Source organism: Stigmatopora nigra, chromosome 1, assembly GCF_051989575.1.
Source record: "Stigmatopora nigra isolate UIUO_SnigA chromosome 1, RoL_Snig_1.1, whole genome shotgun sequence".
In the NCBI taxonomy this organism is placed as follows: Eukaryota; Metazoa; Chordata; class Actinopteri; order Syngnathiformes; family Syngnathidae; genus Stigmatopora; species Stigmatopora nigra.
The window spans coordinates 11,053,770-11,077,419 of NC_135508.1; the positions used below are offsets into that span (position 1 = coordinate 11,053,770).

At 41.6% G+C, this 23,650-nt stretch overlaps 1 protein-coding gene across 2 annotated transcripts; it reads left to right on the top strand.

Annotated features, from left to right (window-relative positions):
- Positions 1 to 1,125: 1,125 nt before the first annotated feature.
- Positions 1,126 to 23,450, top strand: epha2b (eph receptor A2 b). Of its 2 annotated transcripts, XM_077738879.1 has the most exons (17): positions 1,252 to 1,354; positions 2,189 to 2,268; positions 4,532 to 5,180; positions 14,928 to 15,083; positions 15,544 to 15,885; positions 15,977 to 16,107; positions 16,935 to 17,106; positions 17,197 to 17,296; positions 17,977 to 18,032; positions 18,118 to 18,243; positions 19,201 to 19,386; positions 19,456 to 19,517; positions 19,589 to 19,798; positions 19,884 to 20,033; positions 20,122 to 20,315; positions 20,887 to 21,042; positions 22,061 to 23,450. In XM_077738879.1, exons 1-17 carry the CDS (start codon positions 1,267 to 1,269, stop codon positions 22,167 to 22,169), a joined length of 2,967 nt encoding a protein of 988 aa, XP_077595005.1. In that variant the 5' UTR covers positions 1,252 to 1,266; the 3' UTR covers positions 22,170 to 23,450. The 2 variants fall into 2 exon arrangements, with proteins under 2 accessions (XP_077594920.1, XP_077595005.1); XM_077738794.1 differs by having other exon boundaries at positions 1,126 to 1,354; positions 19,201 to 19,517.
- The last annotated feature ends 200 nt before the right edge of the window (positions 23,451 to 23,650 follow it).

Genomic DNA, 23,650 nt, shown 5'->3' on the forward strand with positions numbered 1-23,650 from the left:
TGTATGAATGGCAACAGGTGAAATCACAGGTAAACACACTTTATATCGTCTGAAAGTATTCGATTTCTCTACCTGTGTGTTATTAGCAAAAAAATTAGCACTCACATCTGATCATTTCAAAAACCATAATGTTTTGACCCCAAAAAATTCACTTTTACCACATTTAGAGCGAGGCACTTTGTTGATAGCATCAGCTCATAACAGCAGCCACGTTGATAACCCTTGTTTATGCTCCTACGGAGATTTCATCCATTATTTTTTTGTAGTTGGCTGGGTTCCCCAGTTCAGAAGCAGGAAGGAAGGGTGTGGAATCGAATCAGAATACAGTAGGTATCTTTGGAATGCTATGAAATTCAGTCCATCACCATTACTTATTCATAGGAAGCCATGTTTAGTGCAACTTTGTAGGCAGGGTAAACAAATGAAACATTTTCAACATCAGAATTTCCCAAATATAAGAGATTGTATGCTTTATGTTAAAATGCTCAAATGTAAATGATCCAATTTTTTCCCAACATTTTCACTCAGCAGTGTACTCACTTTTGTTGCAGGCCATCTCTAGTTTTGAGGTTAGAGGTTCAAATCTGGGCCCTGACTGTCTTCTGTGAAATGGGCGTGTACTTCCTGTTACACTATTGAAATTAATGACCAAGAACAAAGTACCAGAGATGGGGTGAAGACAAAAAGAGGAACATGACAGTTCCTATTTATTCTTAAAATTTGGTGCGGCTTCAGTCCACTAACGGAAACCGAGCTCAACTTCATTAGCATCAACGCTAACGAACACCAGGTGAGTGAGTGACAGACGGCCTGGACATGCCTATAGAATCCAAGAGCTGAGATGACTCGGCATTTTGCAAGCTTTATTTAACACATTGTTTTTTTTTTTTAATTATTAATTCCAATTTGACAGGGGGGTTCAGCACAATCTTTCTATTTCCAATTTCTTCATTTTAATTTGACCTTAGAGGACATTTAACATTTCCAAAAGTTTCTGAATGCAACCAAGGTTCCTCAGAAGAAGCCTTCCCTTCCTAATCCTCCTACCAAGTCTAAAACCTCCCTCCCTTCCTCCCTCTTTCTCGCCCGCCCCCGCTCACAAACACACCCACACATACACACACGCGCACATTCCAGTTTGCAGGCGTTTCTGCTTTGTGAATGAGTGCGCGCGCGCGTGTGTGTATTGTGCGGCGCTCCTCAGTCGCTCAGTCGCGGGCTCAAGAGCGCACAGTGAACAAGCAAGCAAGCAAGCCAGTGGATCCAATGGAATATTTCACAGGACACCGATCGCTTTTAATCATCACCTATGTGCTCATTAACGGCATCCTCGTCACCTTGCAAAGTAAAGAAGGTAAGGCTTGGTTAAAAGTTTGTAGTTTTTTTTCTATGGAATCGAAAGCCACGCGGAGAAAAAGGCAGTTTCGAGCGTCACATCACGCCATATAATAAAACTATATACTTGAGCACTTTAACCGTGGTAGTTATTTCTTTATCAACATTCGCCACTTGGTTGTGTAATTGTCATTTTTGTTATTTTAAAAGTAACTTTGACTGCGTGAGGACTTAATAAATGAACAGATTTCACTTTTTTAAAAACAATTTCCACAGGAATTGAACCCAAGTATTTAGTTTTTTTGGTTGGTGGTGTTCTCCTTAACTTGTATTCATAATAAGTAATTCTCATAGCTTCTCAAAGTTTAATGCAGGCTACTTCGACTGGTTTGGGGAAATAATTGCTAAATTTAATAAGCTATAAATGTAACTTGCACTAGTTTTTAGCTCATGAATACAAAACTATGTTAAGAATGTATTAGCCTGTAGCCTGTTTAAAACTTCCTTTTGAACCAGTTTTTATTTTAAAAAAAAATTACATTCAATTTTTTTTAACCTTCAGCAGTGTTAATGTTATCGCTGTCTGACATTAATAAATATATATTTTTACTGAGTTCTCCCCTGTAGTTGATGAACAGGTTTACTAAAGTATTGTATTTTATTGTTGTCATTAAGGCAGAGGCTTTTTTTCCTATTTAAAATGTTTCTTAACCATTTACCTTGTGATTGGAATAACATTTATAAGCTTTAAAAATCCATCTGTGGGAAACGAACTCGGTCGTGGCTGGCGATGAATATAAGATTGACACCCGTTGAAATGTGCTTGACTTTTTATTGGTGTCTCCACACACAGAGGTGCTTTTGGACATGAAGGCCACGGGTGGCGAGCTGGGCTGGTTGACATGGCCTTTCGAGCAGGGGGAGAAACCAGGGGTGAGTATTGCTTTTGCCTCTGCGTAGCGCCCACACGTTTTACACACTTGGAATTTGCCCGCACGCAGGAGACTTTGCACAGGAAAGGGCCAAACCTCGCTTGTGTGAAATATTTGACTTGTGTGGCGTGCTTGTGAAAGCTCTCAGACTTTTGTGTCTAATGTGCCACTTGTTGACTCTGCGTAAGAGAAGGAAGGAATTGAAGTTGCTGCTCAGCCAGTCTGGGCTCCGCCAAAGCTCAGGCAGGCAGACAGAATAGCAGCTTGCCCTGAACTTGAAATACTTGTGGCTTCTTGTGGTATGGAAGCTCGGGCTGCGCAATTGTATGTTAGCAAGCAATTAACTTTTTAGTACGGCCTCCTTTTTTCAGAGGAGAGGGTTCCTTTTGATAGTCCTCCATACTGCTTTTGAAAGTTTCTCAAACAAATGAAAATGGCTCCTTTGTTCCACTAAGGCTGAGCTTATTAAATGAGAGGTGTGTTTGTCCATTTCCCTAATGTGGTTTCAGAGTAATTGAGCAGTCCCAATCACTTGAAATAGCCTCGTTTTATGTGTTTAGTATGACTCAGATGTGTGGTCCTTCTGCTACTTTTCCGTCACTTTGTATACCAGGGGTGGCCACGCCATTTTATATAGCTACTAGTTTATGTGTACAAACTCTGCATACCTAGCCCGCCGTGAAAAAAGCCCCGTGGGGCCAGTTGTTCCTTGAGACCCAAGGCTGTGTTCAAACATGTTGTGGCTTTTCTAGAAATATTTGTGGCAACTTTTAGTATACAGTAAACGTAGTGTCGGAATACGGCCTGGAAATACTGTGGGATGTTCGACTGCTTTCTCACGCTGTGTTAGTCCAGCAGAGAATTTGTAGCAGAATGTACACTATCCATTTTTCCTTGGTGCAGTTATTAGTTACAGTCATGGAAATCTAGTCCAGGTCTAGACTATGGTGATTGGAACCCTTGTAAGGGATATGCTGTCAGTCTTAGTACATTAAGCAGAGGAATCCAATTTACGCTTCAAATGTATTCATTTATTTATTTTTGTTGCTGTTAAAAGCATAACACGGCATCAGTTATGTTAAATTGACCAGTTATGGAAACATTTCCAGGCAGCATATAACAATTTCAAGTGTTCCCAGGTGTTCTAATAAAACATATAGGACGTGATGTCCAAATATACCCAGATTATTAAGAGTGGGCTCTTTGCTTTTGATCTTCCACGCTGACAAAATGTGTCTCGGTCATTCCCTGTATTGAAAAAAGAAAGAAAATTATTTTATACGTAGTGTTTACAAGACAACTCATGACAGTAAAAAAAATCCTCCCCCTCACCAACTAACTGTAAAGGAACAGTCACGTTTGGTTTTGAAAACTAATGCAAGGTAATCCATGCATCTGTTACAACTGGCACTTCACAAATGGGAAGCCTTCATTCAACAAGGTATCTGTCAGCCAACCTTCAACCAGCCAAGTATGGGTGTTGAAATCCAGTGTTGAAGTGATTATTATGTAGATGAGCCCTGTTTTGCAACAGTGTATTCAGAAATAGGCAGACCAAGATAACTTTGTGGCTTAGATTTTTTGTTTGAGGGCAAGATTCTCTAGACAACCAAATATTTTTCTATTCAAGCTTTTTAAATATACATTTCTCATATTATGCCCATTAGACCAAAATAAACGTTTGGCTAGTTCAGTATGTAAATCCTAGGAGAGGAGCAGTCTTGACAGTGTTCTGTCTAAGATGCCAAACTCAAAGCATTGTCATATTAGTCGTAGTCGGGACTCTTTCAATATAAACTACCTTGAAAAAAACTTGTTTAATGGGCTGAGACACGGGTCTCCAAGTCGGTACTCAAAGGGGGTCTTTGTTTTAACTGATCCTGCACAGGCATGCTAACCAATGAGGTTCCTGTAGAAACTAACAGCACCTGAATGCAATCAACTGATTACATTCATAAGATTGGTGAAAACATATGTGCTCTTGTTTGTTTGTGGAATCGCTTGGGCACCCCTGAGCTAAATCATTATGAAGTTATCGCAAAATTTGTTTAATGATCTCTATGACCTTTGACCAGTTTACCTCCAAATGTAATGACCTCTTCTGTTTCATATTACTAACAAGTTTAATGATAGTTCCTTTACTTGTTCTAGCGTTGTATTGAACACAAAACGACAGACATACGAAACCAAATACATAAAAATATGAATCAAAAACACGTATGATCGTGTCCCTGCTTTAATCTCATCTCATTTTTGTCTTTCAGTGGGAAGTGGTCCAACGGACTCTGAACGGCTCTCAGTTCTACACCTACTCGGTCTGCAATGTGGGCGAACGTGAGCAAGACAATTGGCTGCGCACCACCTTTATCCAGCGCCGACCTTCGGCCTCGCGGGTCTTTGTGGAACTGCAGTTCGTCGTACGTGACTGCAACTCCTTTGACGGTGTGTCAATGACCTGTAAGGAAACCTTCAACCTTTTCACTTCCGAATCGGATGTCGACGTGGGCACCACCTTCCGCAAGGGTCAGTTCAAGAAAGTAGCCACGATCGCTCCAGACGAGATCACCAGCAAGAACGAACTGCGCATCAATACTGACACTCGGGTGGTGAAGAACCTTGCAAGGAAAGGCTTCTACTTGGCTTTTCAAGACATCGGCGCCTGCGTAGCTCTTCTGTCGGTCAGGGTCTACTACAAAACCTGCCCCACGACAGTGATAAGCCTGGCATCGTTCCCTGAAACAGTGGCTGGTGGCGAGAACCAAGCTCTGAGAGAAGTGAATGGCATATGCGTGGAAAACGCCGTCAGCGAGGAGATACCTCGCGTGTACTGCACCGTGGATGGAGAATGGGTGGTTCCAGTTGGGCACTGCCAGTGTAAAGAGGGCTACGAAAAGGTCAAAGATATGTGTCAAGGTAAGGGTTCCAATAAACACTCCGCATACAGTTGTTTCCTTCCGTGTGGTGTCTCTTCGCACTAACCGTTTGGCTTCGTTGTCTGTTTGGGTTGTGATACTGTCGTTTGCTGCTTCTGTTTGTCATGGGCGTTATTATCATTGCTCAGTGGAATTCTCCCCTTGGCTAACGTGCCTCAGCTGCAATGGAAGGAATGCTACATGTCTCGGCATCATCCCTAACCTGGAAGCACAAGCTAGATGTTGATATTGCGTGCACCTTTTATATTCTCCAAGGTCATTGCAAAATGTTGATAGAATTCCCTTTTCAGATTTTACGCAAAGCATGCTAATTTATTCACTCTGTTTGCCTTTCATGCAGATGTAACCTTTGGATTTGATTGGAGATTGTGAACGTAACAAAAGAAAAAGCTTATGGAAATCAAACACTGCTGCTAAAAGAACTATTTATTGTAACTCCAACACTTACTATAAAACTCAAACTTTAAAACAAAAATCTTAGAAACTATAATGATCATTCATTCATCCACTTTTCCTCACATGGGTCCCAGTGGGGATGGAGCCTATCCCAGCTAACTATGAACTGTAGTAGGCTAGCCCTAACTTGATGGCCAGCGAATAGCAGGCCAACTATGATCTTAGGTTCCAAAAATATTACATGTTATTTTAAAATGATTCCAATCATTCTTTGAAAGCATAACCTCCTGTCAAAACTGTGATTTAAAATCAAAACATTTGTCTTCAAACCACAACCCTCTTTAGACAAAATAACGTTGTCATGCTAATTCGAAAAGCAGACATTGTCTTTAAACCATACCACGGTGGGCATAAGCCAAAACAAATGATCCCCAAAAATAAAGGGGCCAAACTTGTTAATGACATTTCATTGCATTTGGGAAGAATGATATGCCATAAGAGTAAATGCAGTTACAAGCTTTTCACAGAGCCTGAAAGTCAGAGTACTAAGAATTAACGACCCTTTTACTTAAATCCCAAATATTGACTTTGTCAGAACCTAATTTTAGCAAACACAGCTGGCAATTTGGACTGTCAAAACGGGAATTTCTCTTTTTCAGTGCAGTAGAAACGCAGATTAAATTTCCTCAATGTCATCGCCCTCAGCTTTAAGGTGTACCGTGCGACTGCGTGCACAGACAGGCCTGTTTCGATGACTAACCACCTCATGACTTTCAATCCGTCCAAATTGCTCCTGCTTTGGAGTTTGCCGCGGTAAACACACACACACACACAGGTATGCAATTCGCGGGGGATTATGGTTGTAAATCTTGCGTGCCTGTAATAGATTTGCACTTAACTTCCCCTCCTGATTGCATAAAAGTGCTGAAGTTTACTGTCAGTGTATCATTTGTGGCTGCAGGGAAAAGCACCAGGTGGGATGATGAGGGAGGTAGGTAGGAATGAGAGCAAAACTTTACAAAAGCGACACAGAGCTTGTGTTTAGGAGAGGGCTGTGATTTTAAAACAGAGATGGGAATGTCAAGGTAGAACAATGAGGTGCTGTGTTTCCCTGCTTACCTCCCAAATGCATTCCTTATCCGTTTGTTGAAGAGCAGTCTCCTTCCCAGGCATGCTGGTAGTGCTTGGTGGTGGTGGGGCGGTTGTGGGGGACTTGGGTCAAGACCTCCCATAAAAATGACTAAACACGTCAAATCCAAGATGAAGTCGAATGGGAGCTCAGAGACGCATTGAGGAAGTTGGAGATGAAGGTGAAAATGTCTGCTTTTGCTCTCCATCAGATCCTCAAACATTTAAAGATGTTGCCTTTTGCTGAATAGGTCATCTTTCTTGGTGGGACTATGAGCTCCTTCAATTGACTGCGGAGAATTTAATCGCATTCATAAACTCATGTCTGTCAGCCAACTGGTTTGGAATGAAAACACTTGGTTTATTTTGGCTCTTACGATGCATGACAGTCAAGTTACAGATATATCAGAGCTTGTCCAAGTGTTTATTAACACTCGCACAAGTATTTACCCTTTTGACTTAGTAGGCCACCCCTCTTGCCACAATAAATAAAACGGTAACAAATCGGAATTCAAACAAGAATGGCAAGTTTGAAGTAACAACACGGCTTCACTCTAATCCTTTCAGAGCCTTCCGCAAAGTTGGAGGGATTTTGGCAGTCGAGTAACGAGACGATGGGGCCAATGTGAACGCTTAACGGAGGTTTTCAGCTAAGAAAGGTTGATAGAACATATGATTGGTCAATGGCTGTTTTTGTAGCAGAGTTTCCGAAAGTTGAAGTGTGTAGACTTGTAGTTATTTCACTGACATTCATTTCTTTTGACGTTTCTGTGACTTTTTTTCTGCTTGAAATTGCCTGCAACCTTAACAACATTTGCACCCAAGGACACTTCTCTTGGCATAAGGGCCTATAAGAAAAGTAGTTGGAAGAGGTAACATTGAGTGTATCTTAAGACTCCACTGTACAGCTATTTGCAATGAGATGGTTAGCCAAACTCCCCTTTTCTTCATTTCCTTCGTTACCCATAATCCTTCCCACTACAATAGAAGCCCTTATCATCTGGGAGACGGCGCAAAAGCGGCCTTGGCTGCCAGACTTGGTGCGTATCCCTCTGGGTCCTCCGCTCATCAGCCTCATTACACTTAATCCCAGGTCATGGTTTATCCTCTGGAAAACTCAATGCGAAATATTTGGACTGGTGAGCGCAGAATTAGCGTCCTGGACATGCCGGAGCCTTTGTGGAGTTCCAGTAAAGTGATTATTGGTCTCACCAGAGAGTTCCTGTAAACTGGATTTTGTGTCTCCTAATTTTCCATTCTGCTTCTGTCTCCACGTTCATCCTCGCATGACGCCATGACCAGTCGATGACTAAATTTTACTTGTGTGGTGAGTGATGTGAATGGCTAGTAATTGACTTGGGTGTGTTTACGTAACTACTGGTCTTGTGTGCTTCCCCCCACCCCCTTCCTTTTTGTGCAACGTTTACTTCTTCGCACACCCTGACCGCTCCTATTTTCCTTCTGGCAGTATATTTATTTGAAGAGTCCCATCTTTGTACACTCCTATCTTTGTTTTTCAGTGTTTAATGGAAAGTGCTGAGAGCCAAAAGGCAACAAGTTGGCACACTTACTAAATGCGTCAGTGATTTTGAGAGATGAGAATTTGCAAAATTTGAACATCTCGTCTTGCAAAGCGGTAGATAACATTTGCACATTCTGAAGTCTTGGTCAGATTTGATTGATTTTGCAGTTGAGATCTAATTGACCAAATGCAATGAAATATATCTTTACATGGAGAGAATATTAAAGGATATTTTTTTTAATGTTCTAAAAGTAAGTAGGAGCCTCTTTTAGGTTTATTGATGCCCACTTAAGTCTGAAGCAAAAACAAAAAACCCAAAAATGAGCAATTTTAAATATAACATAGATGACCGTTGACAAAAAAGGAAGGTACATTATATTATATGAAATATGTTATATTTTATATGAGTGTACTTATTTTTTAGTGTAGTGTTAAAGGTCCACTATAAAACCAGCAGAGGCATTGCACAATGTAAACCTTCAAAAAAGCAGCAGTATATAGCACATAGTAGTCTGATGGCGTCTGGGAAAAGTGTTTTTTTTCTAATCGGTTCTAGGGTCTCTTATAGTCTGTGTCGGATTGAAAAGTGGGTTGTGGATGTGTTTCGTTCCTTCTGATCTTTTCTAATTTGAGGTTTCACAAGCTCCACTTGGCTTGCACATTTTTGTTTTAAAAAAACAAGCATATTTCGTGAAATGGATTCATGTGGTTTCCCCAGTACAAATTGTTGTTGGCTCTGTGCTTTTCCCAATGTTATGCGCATGGATGTGTGTGCTGGTGGAGGTGGGGAGGGGGACATATCGATGCAAAGAGCATTGTGTTGTTCTTCTGCTTTGCGAGGTGACCTCAGCACTTTCCTGCCTAGCGTGTCATTCATCTCCTCATCCGACAACAGCCAGCCACCCGCCATTGCCAACAGGACGAGCGGAAACCGGAGGCCACCTAATCCTTGGTTGACTCCCCAAATGGTTTGGCTCAGGGCTTTCTATTGTAGCTGGCCACACTCAGCCAACTCTATTGAATTTGACTGCTGCATTTCACTTGGAAGTCAAGCGTTCTGCTGTGTTTAATACCTGGCTGTCTGCGTGTTCACTTGCCCAATTGAGCAGGACACACAAGGTGATCCTTCACTGCCAGAGCCTCCCAGTTAAACTGGATTGGACATCTATTGTCATCAATGGCACTGAAACATGAGCATGAAATTCCAGACCTCCCATTTCAAATGAATTTGATGTCTTTTGTCCAGACAATGGCTGCCTCTGTGTCATAATACAATATATATTAGATATCGTAATATTTCAGCGTTTTATACTTATTTGTTTTTTTTTTAGATGTAATAGTATATTGATCTGGATTCAAACTTCAATGTTTTTTTTCTTTTAGATATTCCAAAGTGTACAATGTTTCAAACATAAAAACCAAGACAGATTGTCATTTTGATTAATTTCATGGGGAATACATACTGCTAATATGAACCAGTTGAACGACTCCTTTCTCCAAAAAGAAAGCACGACTGCTCTTAATCACTGCGAAAATAATGCCAATGCAGAAATGAGATAATCCGCCCCAGTAGCAAGACTATACTAGTCATTTCACCAATTGTAAACACAAAATTTTGTAGGTAGTTGCCAACTTTTTAAAACCTCCACCTTCTTTTGATACTGCTACAACAGTCATTGGTTTGTAGGCTACTGTACGTATACGCACATACTTGCCTATCTTTTCAGTACTTTTAGCCTCTCCGTCTATAGTATCTGTCTGTTGAATATTTATGTCACTCAATATTGCTGAAGTTTATTCCAGCTATCTTGTGTGGACATGTGCTAACGTCAACTACTACTTTATCAAAGTCCTCTCGTATCCACATTGCAAGCATTGACTTTATGTTTATAGTCTATTTGGTATTTTTGCGCAGAAATCCTCAACTTAACTGCATTATTATGTGTGATTAACAACGGCAATTGGTTTTTGGGCCTTTGCAGTCAAATTTCCAACCCTCTCAAAGAGTTAGCTTTAGGCTGGATCTTTTATTCCTCAGCCCCCTTCAAAGAAGCGGCTTAACTTTTGGAACATGTCTTTTCACTTGGTGCATCCAGCCTCCCCCTGTTGCCGGTGGTCCGAGAGGTGAACGGGGATAAGAGAATGGATTGTGTTTGTTAACGGCCACATGAAAGCTTGAGTGCAATTGTCAAACAGATGTAATACCCTTACAGCTGCTAATCCTTTTGGCTAATGACCAACCCCCGTTCATGCACCATACTTCCATCGTCCACTACCTAGCACCTTGTCCCACCTCATGAAAGCTCCCCCAACAGAGACCCCCATTGTTCTGCCCCCCCTTCCGTAGCAGCCAAAACGCTAATGACGTGTTGTCACCCTGCATTGGCGCAAAATGACATGACATGTTGCCGTGATAGATTCAAGTAGCTCAGGAACTGAAAAAGAAGTTTGGGATAATGATTTACACATTTCTTTGAATTCATCCAGTCAATGTGTTTTTGTGTTCCTTGGCCATACTTCTGGCAGTTCCTCACCACGAACATGAGTTTGTTTTTACTTGGCCGGCAACTCTCTGAAAGCCACGCACACTTTAACCCGCTGGTGCCCTCAGGCACACATGACCTTACTGCCAAACTCCATCACGGGGCCCCCCCTTCCACTTATGCCTCAGGTCTTGGGGGCAATTTCCCTTGTCAAGCCTCCATGTTGGCCATTCATCCATCTATCCGAGCACGCATTCATCACTGTCACCATCTCATCCATCTTAACTTGTGCAGACGCAACGGGAGGGGCTGGTTGTGGCTCCAGCTCCTGGACCAGGGGGCTTCTAAAATGTAACAGGCCCCCTTGCACTCAGCCTCTATAAACAAACAGAGCGACTGGAGGATGGCGGGGGCTCTCAGATGACAAACAGCGCTTCACTTTGGAGCAGTGAGGAGGGAAATTGGGTGCCTTAAGTTCATCAGATGCTTGGACTCAAAAGGGTTTTTGTACTCGGTCATATCAACAGTATTCGTTTAGATTTTGACCCTCCCCCATCTGCACACTTTTCTCAATGTTGCTTCTACTCTTGGTCATGCTTGCTATGTTTTCTTTCTTTCAATGAACGCTTGAGGAAGGAAGGAAGCGCTGCGTCAGTCTCGCGCTTCCTGCTTCCTGGCATGTCCCGAAACAATCCGCTTTCTACGTGAACTTACAGAGTTTCCTGGTAATGTTGTCGAAGAATCTTCTTGGCAAATAACTCAACAGTCATCTGCTCAAACTTGAAAACCGATTGAAATTAAAAACTGATTTCTGAGGCTGCCTGTAAATATTCTCGTTCTCATTGCTCTGTGGGCATTGACTCAATCGCACATCCAGATTAGTCCATCCATGTCCAGAGAATTTAATTGAGGTAATGTTAGTGCAACTTTTATACTTATGATGTCCCGGTGGGGTAATGTCAATGGATTTTGATACTTGTAGCTTCCGGGAGAACATGCAAGCTCCACACAGTGAGGACCGACCTGGAATCATTTTGCTGACGCATATATGGTTCTCCTACAAAGTTAGCAATGTTTTCCTTTATGTTGAAATTACAGGGTAACTTAAAATGCCCCTTCAAGCTTCAACGGTTATATGATTTTTTTTTTCCTTGTTTGGACTGTCAGCTGGTTCTTCAATTGCTCTTTAGAACACTGCTCTTTATTATCCTGTACGCATTTTGACCTCAAAGGGCAACATCAAAAACAGTTCCACACTGTTGCGGGTTTCTAACACATTTTTTAGAGTGGCATCAGCAGATTGCAACAGATATTCCCAATGTATGCAAAAACTCGCTAACCAGTTTAGAAATGGATGCAATACAGAAAGAACCAACACACTCCTTGAACAATTAACATGATGCAGATGAAAAAGTCAATAGCTTTTTCTCCCCAATGGAAAACGGAACTGAAAATGTAGCAGTGTGCCATAGCTTTGGCAGGGATCTCCTGTTGTGTGGTGCCCACTGGAATGCATCTTGATGTGACTGTAGGGTTAAGCAAGATGCTTTGCAGAGAGAGAATTCAGCCTGCCTTTTTTTACTTGCCATGTGGCATTTGGGCAACTCCCATCTGTAAGGCTTTTTTTCTCTCTTAGCACTTGAATGGCGTGGCATTCTCATCGCCTGCTGCTTGCCGATGAATAGCAATGTTAATGGCTTAGCTGGAGAGAGGGGAGGAAGGAATTTGGGGATTACGAGTGAGGAGAGGTAGTGCTATGAATGTGAGTTGTGGGCAGCAGCTGCTTCCCGTTCTCTGTTCTAGAATCAGGTCCGTCCTCTGTCTTTTTGCCCTTTCGTCAAGATCCTCTGCGCCTTACCTCGGCACCTCTTTTGGCCCAGTTAATAAGTAGCAAAGCAGCTGGCTGAGGCAAACAGGAGCTTCTGTCTTAATGGCAGGCTTGAGTGACATGTGTGCACATTCTTTTTCATGCAAACTAGTTGTCTTTGTTACGTTATCTGCTCTTCAAGTTAATGTACACCTCTTCACAGGAGCTCCTTTGCTTTTTGTCGGGGAAATAATCCCAGCGATATTATACAGTATTCCGTGTTTGCTGTCTGTCTGATATTGGGGTTTTTCAATTTGATTTACCTGTTGTGTTTCTTTTTTTGTCTTTTTAGTTGTTTCAATGCATTATTGAGAAACACAGTTGGCAACTCATCGAGTTGCCATTTAGAGATACAGTGGGCCCCAACTGCTATTGCGCCATTACTGAAGATCAAACCGATCTTTCAGTATATTGTTTTAGCTAAAAGCTTGTATGTAATGTCCTTCACGTTCATTTCTAGTCTCATGCCATCTGTCTGGGACTATTTCAACATGCTTCAAATCTAACTTGCGCTTAAATAGAAATTCAGTCCCAATTCACTCCAACAGGTGACTGGCATCAGACATAATCCACCCTCTGATGTCAGATATTAGCCATACGTACGTGTGTTTGCTTGCATGTTCTGTTTGCGTTAACGTGCCGTGGTGTGAAGGCACGAGCAACAGCCGCCATTGCCACCGCCGCCGGCGGAATGCTCTTGGCCAAAAGAGGGCCTCTCATTTTCACTCTTTTATGGAGCACTCTCTGGGACATTTCACACCGTATTAAGTTCATATTTCAGCATGCCGACCCACCGCAGGGCGCGCTACCTGCAGTTCTATCCACTAACACTGGACGTGTGAAATCAAGTGTCACTTTATCTGGGCTGTAAGTTTTCAAAGCATGCATGTGGTGTGAGGGGGGAGGGGGGGGAAGAATGTGCTACAATGTTGAGTGCGCTTCACTCATGTTCTTTAAAGTAAAATTAAAAAGTAACTTTTTCATCTCATTTTCTGAGCTTTATCTTCATTAGGGTCGCGGGGGTGCTCGAGCCTATCCCAGCTAACTCCGGGCTAGGGTCGGACAACCATGCAATCTCACACCAATAGCTAGGGGCAATTTAGAATGTCCAATCAGCCTACCCTGCAGGTTTTTGGAATGTGGGAGGAAAACCATGCAGGCTTGGGGAAAACATGCAAACTCCACAAAGGTGGACTGACCTGGATTTGAACCCAGGACTTCAGAGCTGTGAGGCCGACCATCTAACCACTTGCGTCACCGAGCCGCCCAATAGTAACTTTTTTTTGTTCTAAATAATCAGTTTACATATTTCAGCATTTTCTTTTACTTTTTAGTCGTTAAACTCGGTTAATATCAAAGACTAGTGATAATCAAGATATTTCAATTTGATTCCATAATGAAGCTTTCACCAAAGCATCTGGCAAAGGTGAAGCTTTTCTTACATGGCAACACTTTGAAATACTAATCGATACCTACACCACATCTCATATAGATTACTGTGTATATGTTTACTTTAGAGTCAGTCAGTTCCCTCTCAAACATCTCTAAAATATTTGGAAAGCTTGTTGCTCGCCCTAACTTGAGCTACGTGCTCTAGGGAGCATACAACACCTGGCCATCACCATTAGCTCCCTGTGTCTATGCAAATACAGATATATACATGATAATGTGATGGCTTTTACTGTATCCCAGTAGGTATTTTCCACAAAGAAATCAACTAGACACTATCGAAAAGTAGTAGTAGTAAATGCATTCATTAAAACGTTTTTTTTTTTAAATTTAAATTGGGCCATGGCAGAGTTGGACGTGCAGAGAAAAAGAGATTGAATAAAGACTGGAAAAAAAGGTGTAATCTATTAAAGGAAGATTCTCGGCCTTCTCAAACGGAATTGAACATCCGTGTGTGTACGTGTGTGTAAGTTTCAAAGGGATTATCTGTGTTTATAGTTAAGCATGGCTGCAACTTGTATCCTCACACGGTACTCGTCTTCTTACCTTGGAATGTGGGTTGACTGGTTATGTTCGTACTAACTGAGGCAGTAGTTTTCTATGTGAAAAAAGCAAAGAGTATCAGTGGCAGGTTGTAAGGGTGGACTGAGTTGTAATGACTTAGGTCAACACTGCACACAGCCTGTTTTCCTTCTCATATCTCTGTCACCTTTAGCCTTTGCCTAATAACACACCCACTGAAGCTTGTCGTCTCACTCACAGGAAGTAAAAGGTTCAGGTCACTCACAGAATCTTTAAGAAGGCTGGAATGGCTGATTCCATGCCACATGTGAAGTTTGCCTCAAGTCACACTTGCAAACGTCTTTTTTTTCTTCTACGCAGAATGTCAGCCCGGCTTCTTCAAAGCAGAAGCTTCCGGTGAGAAGTGTCAGCCATGTCCTGCCAACACCCAGGGGCCGGGCTCCGGGGCTTTGTTCTGCTCTTGTATGGATAGCTTCTATCGGGCCCCCGGCGACCCTTCCACTGGACCCTGCTCAGGTGGTGACACGCCTTCATCTCTTTTTCAACACCAGCTTTCCTATGACTTCTCTTTTAGAGAATAAGCACACTAGTCCCTTAAAACACAATTTACAAGGAGATTGTAATAACTTATCAGTAAAATAAAGTCATAGTTTGGACGACAGTTGAGAAGATCATGTAATCTGTGAACAAGGTTTTATTATCTGTCTACACATGTTGCAACTCCATTTTGCGTTTAAATACATTTTTTAAAGACTAAAGCAGTGAGCTTGTTATTTTTTTATGAATGAATTAGCAGACTGACGGCTCATATCTCAGAAAAAAATCATATTGGCTCACTTGTATCTCAGCTCAACACTCTTGTACACAATAGGCACTGAGAATTGTTCATTTTACTATTTCCCAGGGGCCGCTAAAAACAAATAGCTCCACACCTTGATGTCTAACATATCCATATTCTTATTCATTCTATGCTCAGGGCTGCCTTCTGCTCCCAAAGACTTAATGGCGACCACCACACAACTATCCCCTGGGAAACTCCTCCTATCTTGGAGTCCACCAGATGACAGCGGAGGTCGGATGGACTTAACATACAGTGTAGAATGCCAACGCTGTGAGGGCTCTTCCTGTCAGCCCTGCGGCGACAAAATCCACTACGACCCGTCCAGCATTGGCCTGACAGATACTAAGGTGTCCGTGAGCGAACTGGATGCCGACCTCAACTATACCTTCACTGTGGAGGCTCACAGTGGCGTGTCAATGTTCGCCAATCAGGCAATCCCATCCACCAGTGCCTTGACTACATCTCTGCACTACACAGGTGACTTGTAATTGCTCTCTTTCTTTAACAAGAGCATGAATTAGAATTCTAGATGGAAAAAAATATGTATAAGATGCCCTTTTTTTCTTAGATCCACCAAAGATCACTGCTATTCGAATGGTGGAGAGAACGGCCACCAAACTGTCCATCTCTTGGGACGTGTCCCCACGTCCACGCTTCCAACCTCGGCCATTCCGATACAAACTTACCTATCGCAAAAAGGTGCTTTTCTGTTGAAATATCAAATAACAACGCACACTTATCAAAGTATAGTAATTGATATTTTCCATGGGGAAAAAAAGCAAACTAAAGGCACATTTAAAAATGCATTAAATATTCATATTTAATATGGTATTTAATATTATATACAATATTATATTTGATATTATATATAATATTATGTACAATATTATATTTAATATCATATCTAATATTATATTTGATTGTATTTTTAATATTATATTTATATTACATTTAATAATATATTTATATACGAACACCAGAGATCGTTATGTTAAATAGAGACCATAAAATTGCACAGTTCTGAAAAAAAATAGTTATTTCTTTTATTGTGACTAGATTTGCAAAGTAATGGGAAATATTCCAGAAACATTCCATGGGTACTTAACCAAAAGAATGTTGGAAAGATATTGTGTACATTGGACACTTTACATGGGGATTGATGAGAAGGACTATAAATCAACTGGAACTTTGAAATAATTTATACCTAACATGAGGATATACTATAATTATTTTATCCCATGTGTTAAACGATTTCAGCGTTTTACATATTGGTGAAGAGTACAAACACAGTGACTCTCATGAAGGAAGAACAAAAACAAAAGAATAAGCAATTTCTCTGTCTTTAAAGTTTGAGAAATAACTTCAGTTATTGAGAAATTAAAATGTTCTGACTGTCTTATTGTGTAAATTCCCTTTTGACTGTCTTTAAATTTATAATTTATTTAATTTAATTTATATTTTCTCATGGTAAGTGTCCATGTCACAATGACATGATAGGCTTACATGTTAATTCCCTGCTTTCTTAGGATGACAACCTAAATGTCACCACCTACACGGTCCTGAACCTGGAAAAGAATTCTGTTCAAATCAACGATCTTTCCGCCGGCACGGCCTACTTGTTCAGGGTGCAGGCCCTCAGCAGCGATGGTAGTCCTGGGGGTTCCAGTGTGGAGGAACAATTTGAAACCTCATCTGCAGGTAAGCGGAACGATTTGTGCCACTTTTGTTGGATATTTTGGAACTATCCTACATTAAATCATCCATCAATTATTTTTTATTTTTTTCCAGAACCTCTGACTCAAAGCAACCCCGCGTTACTTTTTGGCGTACCAGTGGCTTGCGCTGCCGTATTGTTCATAGTGGTGGTGGTCGTCTTCCTACGCAGGCGGTAAGTAGGCACTCTTCTTCCATCTCTTCCTCTACAGAGCCTCCATATGACCTTTGCATTCAGTCGGTGTTCACCTTGTCTTTTCTTTCTTCCTTTTGTCATGTCCCGGATTTCAATGCATTCTAAGCCTTAAGGGGAACAAAATGAAAGTGTTGCATGTCCATCGGTTCTATAGTTTGAAAAGAAACGTTACATTGCTGGTCACAAAAGGGTTAGGCCTCTTGATATGAAGTGCTTCTCTGTCTTGTTAAGTTGAGTAGATCAGTTCGTGGAGTATTCTGAAGATTTCCTTGTCTGCTTCTTTAAATCGTCTTGGCAAACAAAGAACATCATTAGTTTTTTTAATCAAAGACATTTTTTGACAATAGATCTCTGCGGCTTTGATATTAGGCAAGCTTTATAGGAGGAACTTGGATATGCACACCCGCCCACCTGATTAGATCTGTAGAATTTTAGATCATTGACTTTGATGTCTCATCTAAAATTCAAAAGGAATGAAAACTTTTGAATGTTTTTATTAGTATTTCAACACGCATATAATAGCCATTTGTCTTTGTACAGGTTCCAAGCATTTATTTTCAAAGATATATTATCTATTTGGAAGAAAACGTTTTCCTTTTTTTCTTTTCAGGGCCCTTATTTTTATAGGCTGTCAATATAATGGTTATGTTTTTATTCAGGAAACGAAACTCTCATACCAGACAAGGACCAGAAGACGCCTACTTCTCTAGCTCAGGTACCTACATGACTTTAAAAACAAACTACATTTATCTTAATGAGTGGGTGAACATGGATCCATGATTGTTTTCTGACCCACGTAGAGCAACTAAAGCCGCTGAAGACCTATGTGGACCCGCACACCTACGAGGACCCCAACACAGCTGTCCTGAAGTTTGCCACTGAAATCCACCCCAACCACATCAGTAAACAGAAAGTGATTGGAGCCGGTGAGTGATAGCCTGCCAGCTTGCTGAGAGATGTTGCAATTCCAAGCGGGGGTGTTTATACAGTACATTTTCCACATTAAACGCGTCGATTGACAGTGGCTTAGCTCTTAGTAAGATGAACAGCGACCTAGCTTGTTGTGGCAACTCTAAACCGAATTGTGATACGTCAGCACCTTCTTTTAACTCCCACGCATAAGATGTTTATTCTGGTCAGACCTCTTTTTTTCTGCAATTTTCACCCCCACCCCATTTCCCACAACTGTACCTGCTCCCTGTCTTTCTTCTCGCGTGACAGCTGATTCCCATAGCACTACACCACAGGCCATCTGCCACTTAAGCAACACCCAACCTGAGCATACTTCCGCGAGAGCCTCAGGCCAAACGACCTGATGCACTTTTGTTTTCTCCCTGTTTCACACAAAGGAATGCCAAGCAGGCAAAGCTAAAAGGACTTCCGCCATCCATACATGCTCTGACATTGTCAGTAGTGAATGATCACTGCCAGCACACCTGCTTTAAAAAAGAATACCTAAGATGTTTATTATCTGATTAGTTGCCATTGACCATGATAGATGAACCAGAATTTCTCAGACGATGAACCATTTTCACAAGGGATGTCTTGATCACATTATTTTTGCGAATTTGAGACAAAAGATTTTGATGATCGTTTTTGGATAGCTCGGAAATATTGATTGAACAATCGCTGCCAGTCGTCCCGGTCAAAATGGATTGGACATCTATTGCCTTGAAAGGCAGCTATGATTTATTATTTAAATGAATATATATAACATTTAAATCCTAATTGTAATTCACTGAAAATGATGTTATCGAGCCCAATTTCGAGTCACCTGATTGGATCAGAGACACTTATGAAAATGTTCAACACTGCAACTGAGGCAACAAGTCGACAACCTTCCTATGAGCGTTAATGTAAACAATTGCTTTTGTGCATTCCAGGAGAGTTTGGTGAGGTGTATCGTGGCATTCTGAAGGTGCCAAACAGGAAGGAAGTGGCTGTGGCTGTCAAAACTCTGAAGCCGGGCTACTCGGAGAGGCAGAGGCAGGACTTTCTGGGCGAGGCATCCATCATGGGCCAGTTCTCCCACCAAAATATCATCCGCCTGGAGGGGGTGGTCACCAAATGTATGGACTTGATATTTAAAGAAGTGTATACACAGTTTGCTCATATTTTCTACCTTTCTTTTTTTGCAGTCAAACACGCCATGATTGTGACAGAATACATGGAGAACGGGGCACTGGACAGGTACCTCAGGGTGAGTACATACTAATTCAATGAATACAAATATTTGGACAAATCCGACAAATGCGTTTGTCTTACGATTAGGACCGCGATGGAGAGATTTCCTCCTTCCAGCTGGTGGGCATGCTGCGTGGCATTGCCGCGGGCATGAAGTACCTCTCGGATATGAGCTACGTCCATCGCGACTTGGCCGCTCGGAACATCCTGGTCAACACCACTCTTGAGTGTAAAGTGTCTGACTTTGGCTTATCTCGAGTGCTGGAAGACGACCCCGAGGGGACCTACACCACTAGTGTGAGTTAACCGATGCCAAATAGCTTCATTTTGTTAGAATAAATGCACAATTGCATGAGGTTGGTGGTATTTTATCATTCAACAGGGAGGAAAGATCCCTATTCGCTGGACAGCTCCGGAGGCAATCGCCTACAGGAAGTTCACATCAGCGAGCGACGTGTGGAGTTTTGGTATTGTTATGTGGGAGGTGATGGCGTTTGGAGAAAGACCCTATTGGGACATGAGTAATCACGACGTGAGCTTTTAGTATGAGCTTTGCAATTTGCGCCACCGGCACAGGCCGCTGGGAGGCATTGTCAGAACTCACGTTCAATTGTTTTCAGGTAATGAAGGCGATCAATGAGGCTTTCAGGCTGCCGGCACCTATGGATTGCCCTTCGGCCGTTTACCAGCTGATGCTTCAGTGCTGGCTTCAGGACCGTTCCAAGAGGCCCCGTTTCGGGGATATTGTCAGCCTTCTGGACAAACTTCTGCGGAGTCCAGAGTCACTCAAAGCTATTGCTGACTTTGACCCACGGTAACTTAAAAATTATTATTCCACGTGTGCATAAGATTTTATGCCATATTCATTTTGGATGAACTTTTAGGCGTAGAACAACTGCAACTATTTCTACTGTACTTGTAAGCTATGATTGTTTGGTGTGAAGAATTAGGAAATCATTCAGTGTGTCTTATAAAGGGACAAACTTGTATATTTCTTTTCCCAGAATCAACAATTAATTGTAGAGAGACACAAACTCGATTAGAAAGTCTTTATTGTTGGTGAAAGAGGGAAAGTCTTTTTCTTCTGTTGTGACAACGAGGAAAAAGATGTCCCTGTCATATTTCAGTTATAACTTTTTTCCTTGACTGCTCCAACTGGTTTCCCTCACAATGTGTCTCACGTACTATTTTTTTTCCAACCCTTTATAACCCACGTGACTATTTTTACTACTAATTTAAAAAAAAAAACAAGCATGTGCCCTCCACATATAGGTCAACGCCAATTTTTGGCAACACATTTTTATCTTTAGCACTTGGTTTAATAAAAACAATCACTTGTTTATCATTATATAATGAAAGGATATGTGCTTATTGTTTTCCTGCAGCGTATCCATCCGTCTTCCCAGCTTCAGCAGTTCAGACGGCTCGCCCTTTAGGTCGGTGCCCGAGTGGCTGGAGTCCATAAAGATGAGCCAGTACAGCGACAACTTCAGCTGCGCCGGCGTGGTCAGCATGGACCAAGTCATGCAGATGAAGAACGAGTAAGTGGGATGCTCGCTCACATTTGCTGGCGCCGCGTGTTGGTTTGATGCGATTGAATTTTGTTTTCGCTCGATAAATTCTATTGCTCAAGCGTCTTTGTAGTCCCCTTTGGGGCACGTGTTCTCGACTATGTCCAAATCGTTTGGAGAATTTGCAGAATGGTTGGTGCCGGCGCCATTTTCATCTCCGACCTCAGTCAGCACTTGTCAAATCCTTGTGATGGAAAAAATACGAAGAAAGATGTGGCTTTTTTTTTTGTTGTTTTTTGAGGTCACGCCACTTTTTGCTTTCCTCATCCCATCAAGCCCTCCCTCTGCCCGCACGATTTGCCCCGAGCGGCGCTTTTGCAAAGCCTCAAAAAGTCACTTTTGGCTGTTGAGGGCAAAATGCTCCTTGTGGCTTTTTTTCCCTTCTTTTTCTAAAAGGAAGGGAACATTCTTGACGAAAGAGAAGGTGCAATCGTAGCTTCAGTAAATCTTATCTACTCACATGTATGGGAGCACTTAGAAGGCGGCAATTGGGTGAAATTGCCCAAACGTTTGGAGAAAAGGCTTAGTGGAGCACATCAGATCTGCTTGTTTGGGACAATAATGTAGGCCAGAGCTCTTTCCAAGTGGGCGAGCAGCCAAAAGGAAGCCACAAGGGCCATCTTCCCTGGCGTCCGTATGGCATTCACATCTTAACTGCTCTGCGATTTGCGGAGATTGCGAAGCAGATGACAAAGTCCTTTGAAGTGTTTGTCGCGGCAAATGGTGTGACGGCTCGGGCCCCATCTGCAAACACTCTAAAGAGGCGAGCGGCAGCCAATTGAATCATTGTTAAATCATTAAAGCCGTTAATGAAGGCTTTGGCCAAAAGTGTTGTCCTTTCATGTTGTTACGTTCAACTCGCTCCACATGAAGGGAGTGGAAGCGGATGTTTAATGGTTTCAAGGCACGGGAGCGTGAAAAGCGCTGGCAGGTGGCCAGAGTGGAAATGCTCACCGATTTTCGTGTGTCTCTCTCTCCTGACTTGCAGGGACATTAAGAAGATTGGAGTGAGGCTTCCCGGACATTTGAAAAGAATCGCCTACAGCATTTTGGGTTTGAAAGACCAGACTAGCACCTTGAGCGTCTTTGCTGTGTGATGGGCCGTCGCAAAGGGACTTGAAATCAAGCACTGAAGCGAGCAGAGAACCCTTTGGACTCCCAAAATGAGCTGGAGCGCTACCGTGGGGACAAGAAAACGAAGAAAAAAAACTTCCTGTACTTGACTTTTTCACATGCAACTACTCATTCCTGTTTAAAATAAGAAACATGGCTCGTGGGAATGAATTCACATGTGCGTTCGGGGTGAATCAAAAGCAGAAGGTGTGGCAGCGTGGGTGGAAAGAAAGAAAAAAGAAAGAAAGAAAAAAAGAAAGAAAGAAAGAAGGAAAGAAAGAAAAAAAGAGGAGTCCATCTTTAACTTCCTGTTTAACCAGTGAGGACGCTTGAAAGGTGGCCCAAAATTTAAGCTATAATCTTGTACGCAAAAGTAAGGCTTACGTGTGAGGTACTCTGTAAATAATTCACTTTTTTTTTGTATTTGGGAGTTTCCAAACCACTGGGATTAAAGAATTTCTAATGTAGCACTTCCTTTGAAAATATTGCGGTTTTGGTTTGCCTAGAAAGGACGGGAAAATGTCATATAAGGCTTTTTTTTAAAGAAGAAAATAGAATAAAAGCGAGGGCGCAAAGGAAAAGGCACTCTATCTGATCTGCCGGTAATGAAGATGGAGAGCGAGAGTTTTGCCAGGACTCGTAAAAAGAGGATGACTTTTGTCGTCGTCGTGGAGATGATTTCATACTAAATAGTAGTTTCCATGTCTGGACTATTTTTGTAAGCTATACACAGATTCTCTTGTGCTAATTCTGGACGCCACAGAGAACAAATGCTTTGACAATGAAGTGTAATATTTGTTTTTCTTTTCTATTTGTTTTTAATTGATGACTGCAAATTGTTGTGTTACTGATGTAAACCGTTCTTGACTTGAATTTTTTCAAATGATCCTATTGTAGATGGTAGGTATAGCTTTCTAAAAGGGATGTTTTTTTGTGTGTGTGTCTTCCATTTTATAACAGATTTTTTTGTACATTTTCCAATTTTGTCTATCCAAAGCCATTAGCTGCCTGTCCAAAAAAAAAAAAGATCCTTATCAGTGGTTAATGACTTCATATTTTGCTTCTAAAATGTATTTAATTGTATATTTATTTTTTACTTTTTATTTATTCTTCCTGATAAAACACTGAGCTTGGATTAGAATTAAAAAGGTGGCTCTGTCATTCAAAAAAAAAAGGAGAGAAAAAAAGTGTCCCTTTCAATGCTGAAATATTCAAAGTTGAGTTTGCTTTCATGCGTTTGTGAAGCAATAAAGTCTTAAATCCTGCCAGATTGACGACATACAATGCTGTCAAGCTTTGTGTGTGTGTTTTTATAATATATCCTGTAGATAATCAACACTTGTGTGATTATACAATATGACCATAGTTACTGTGGTTTGACCTCCACAACAATGATAAATAACAACAGGCACAAACTGACATTTTACCCAAAAAGATATTTTATATTTTTTTACTGCAAATGTAT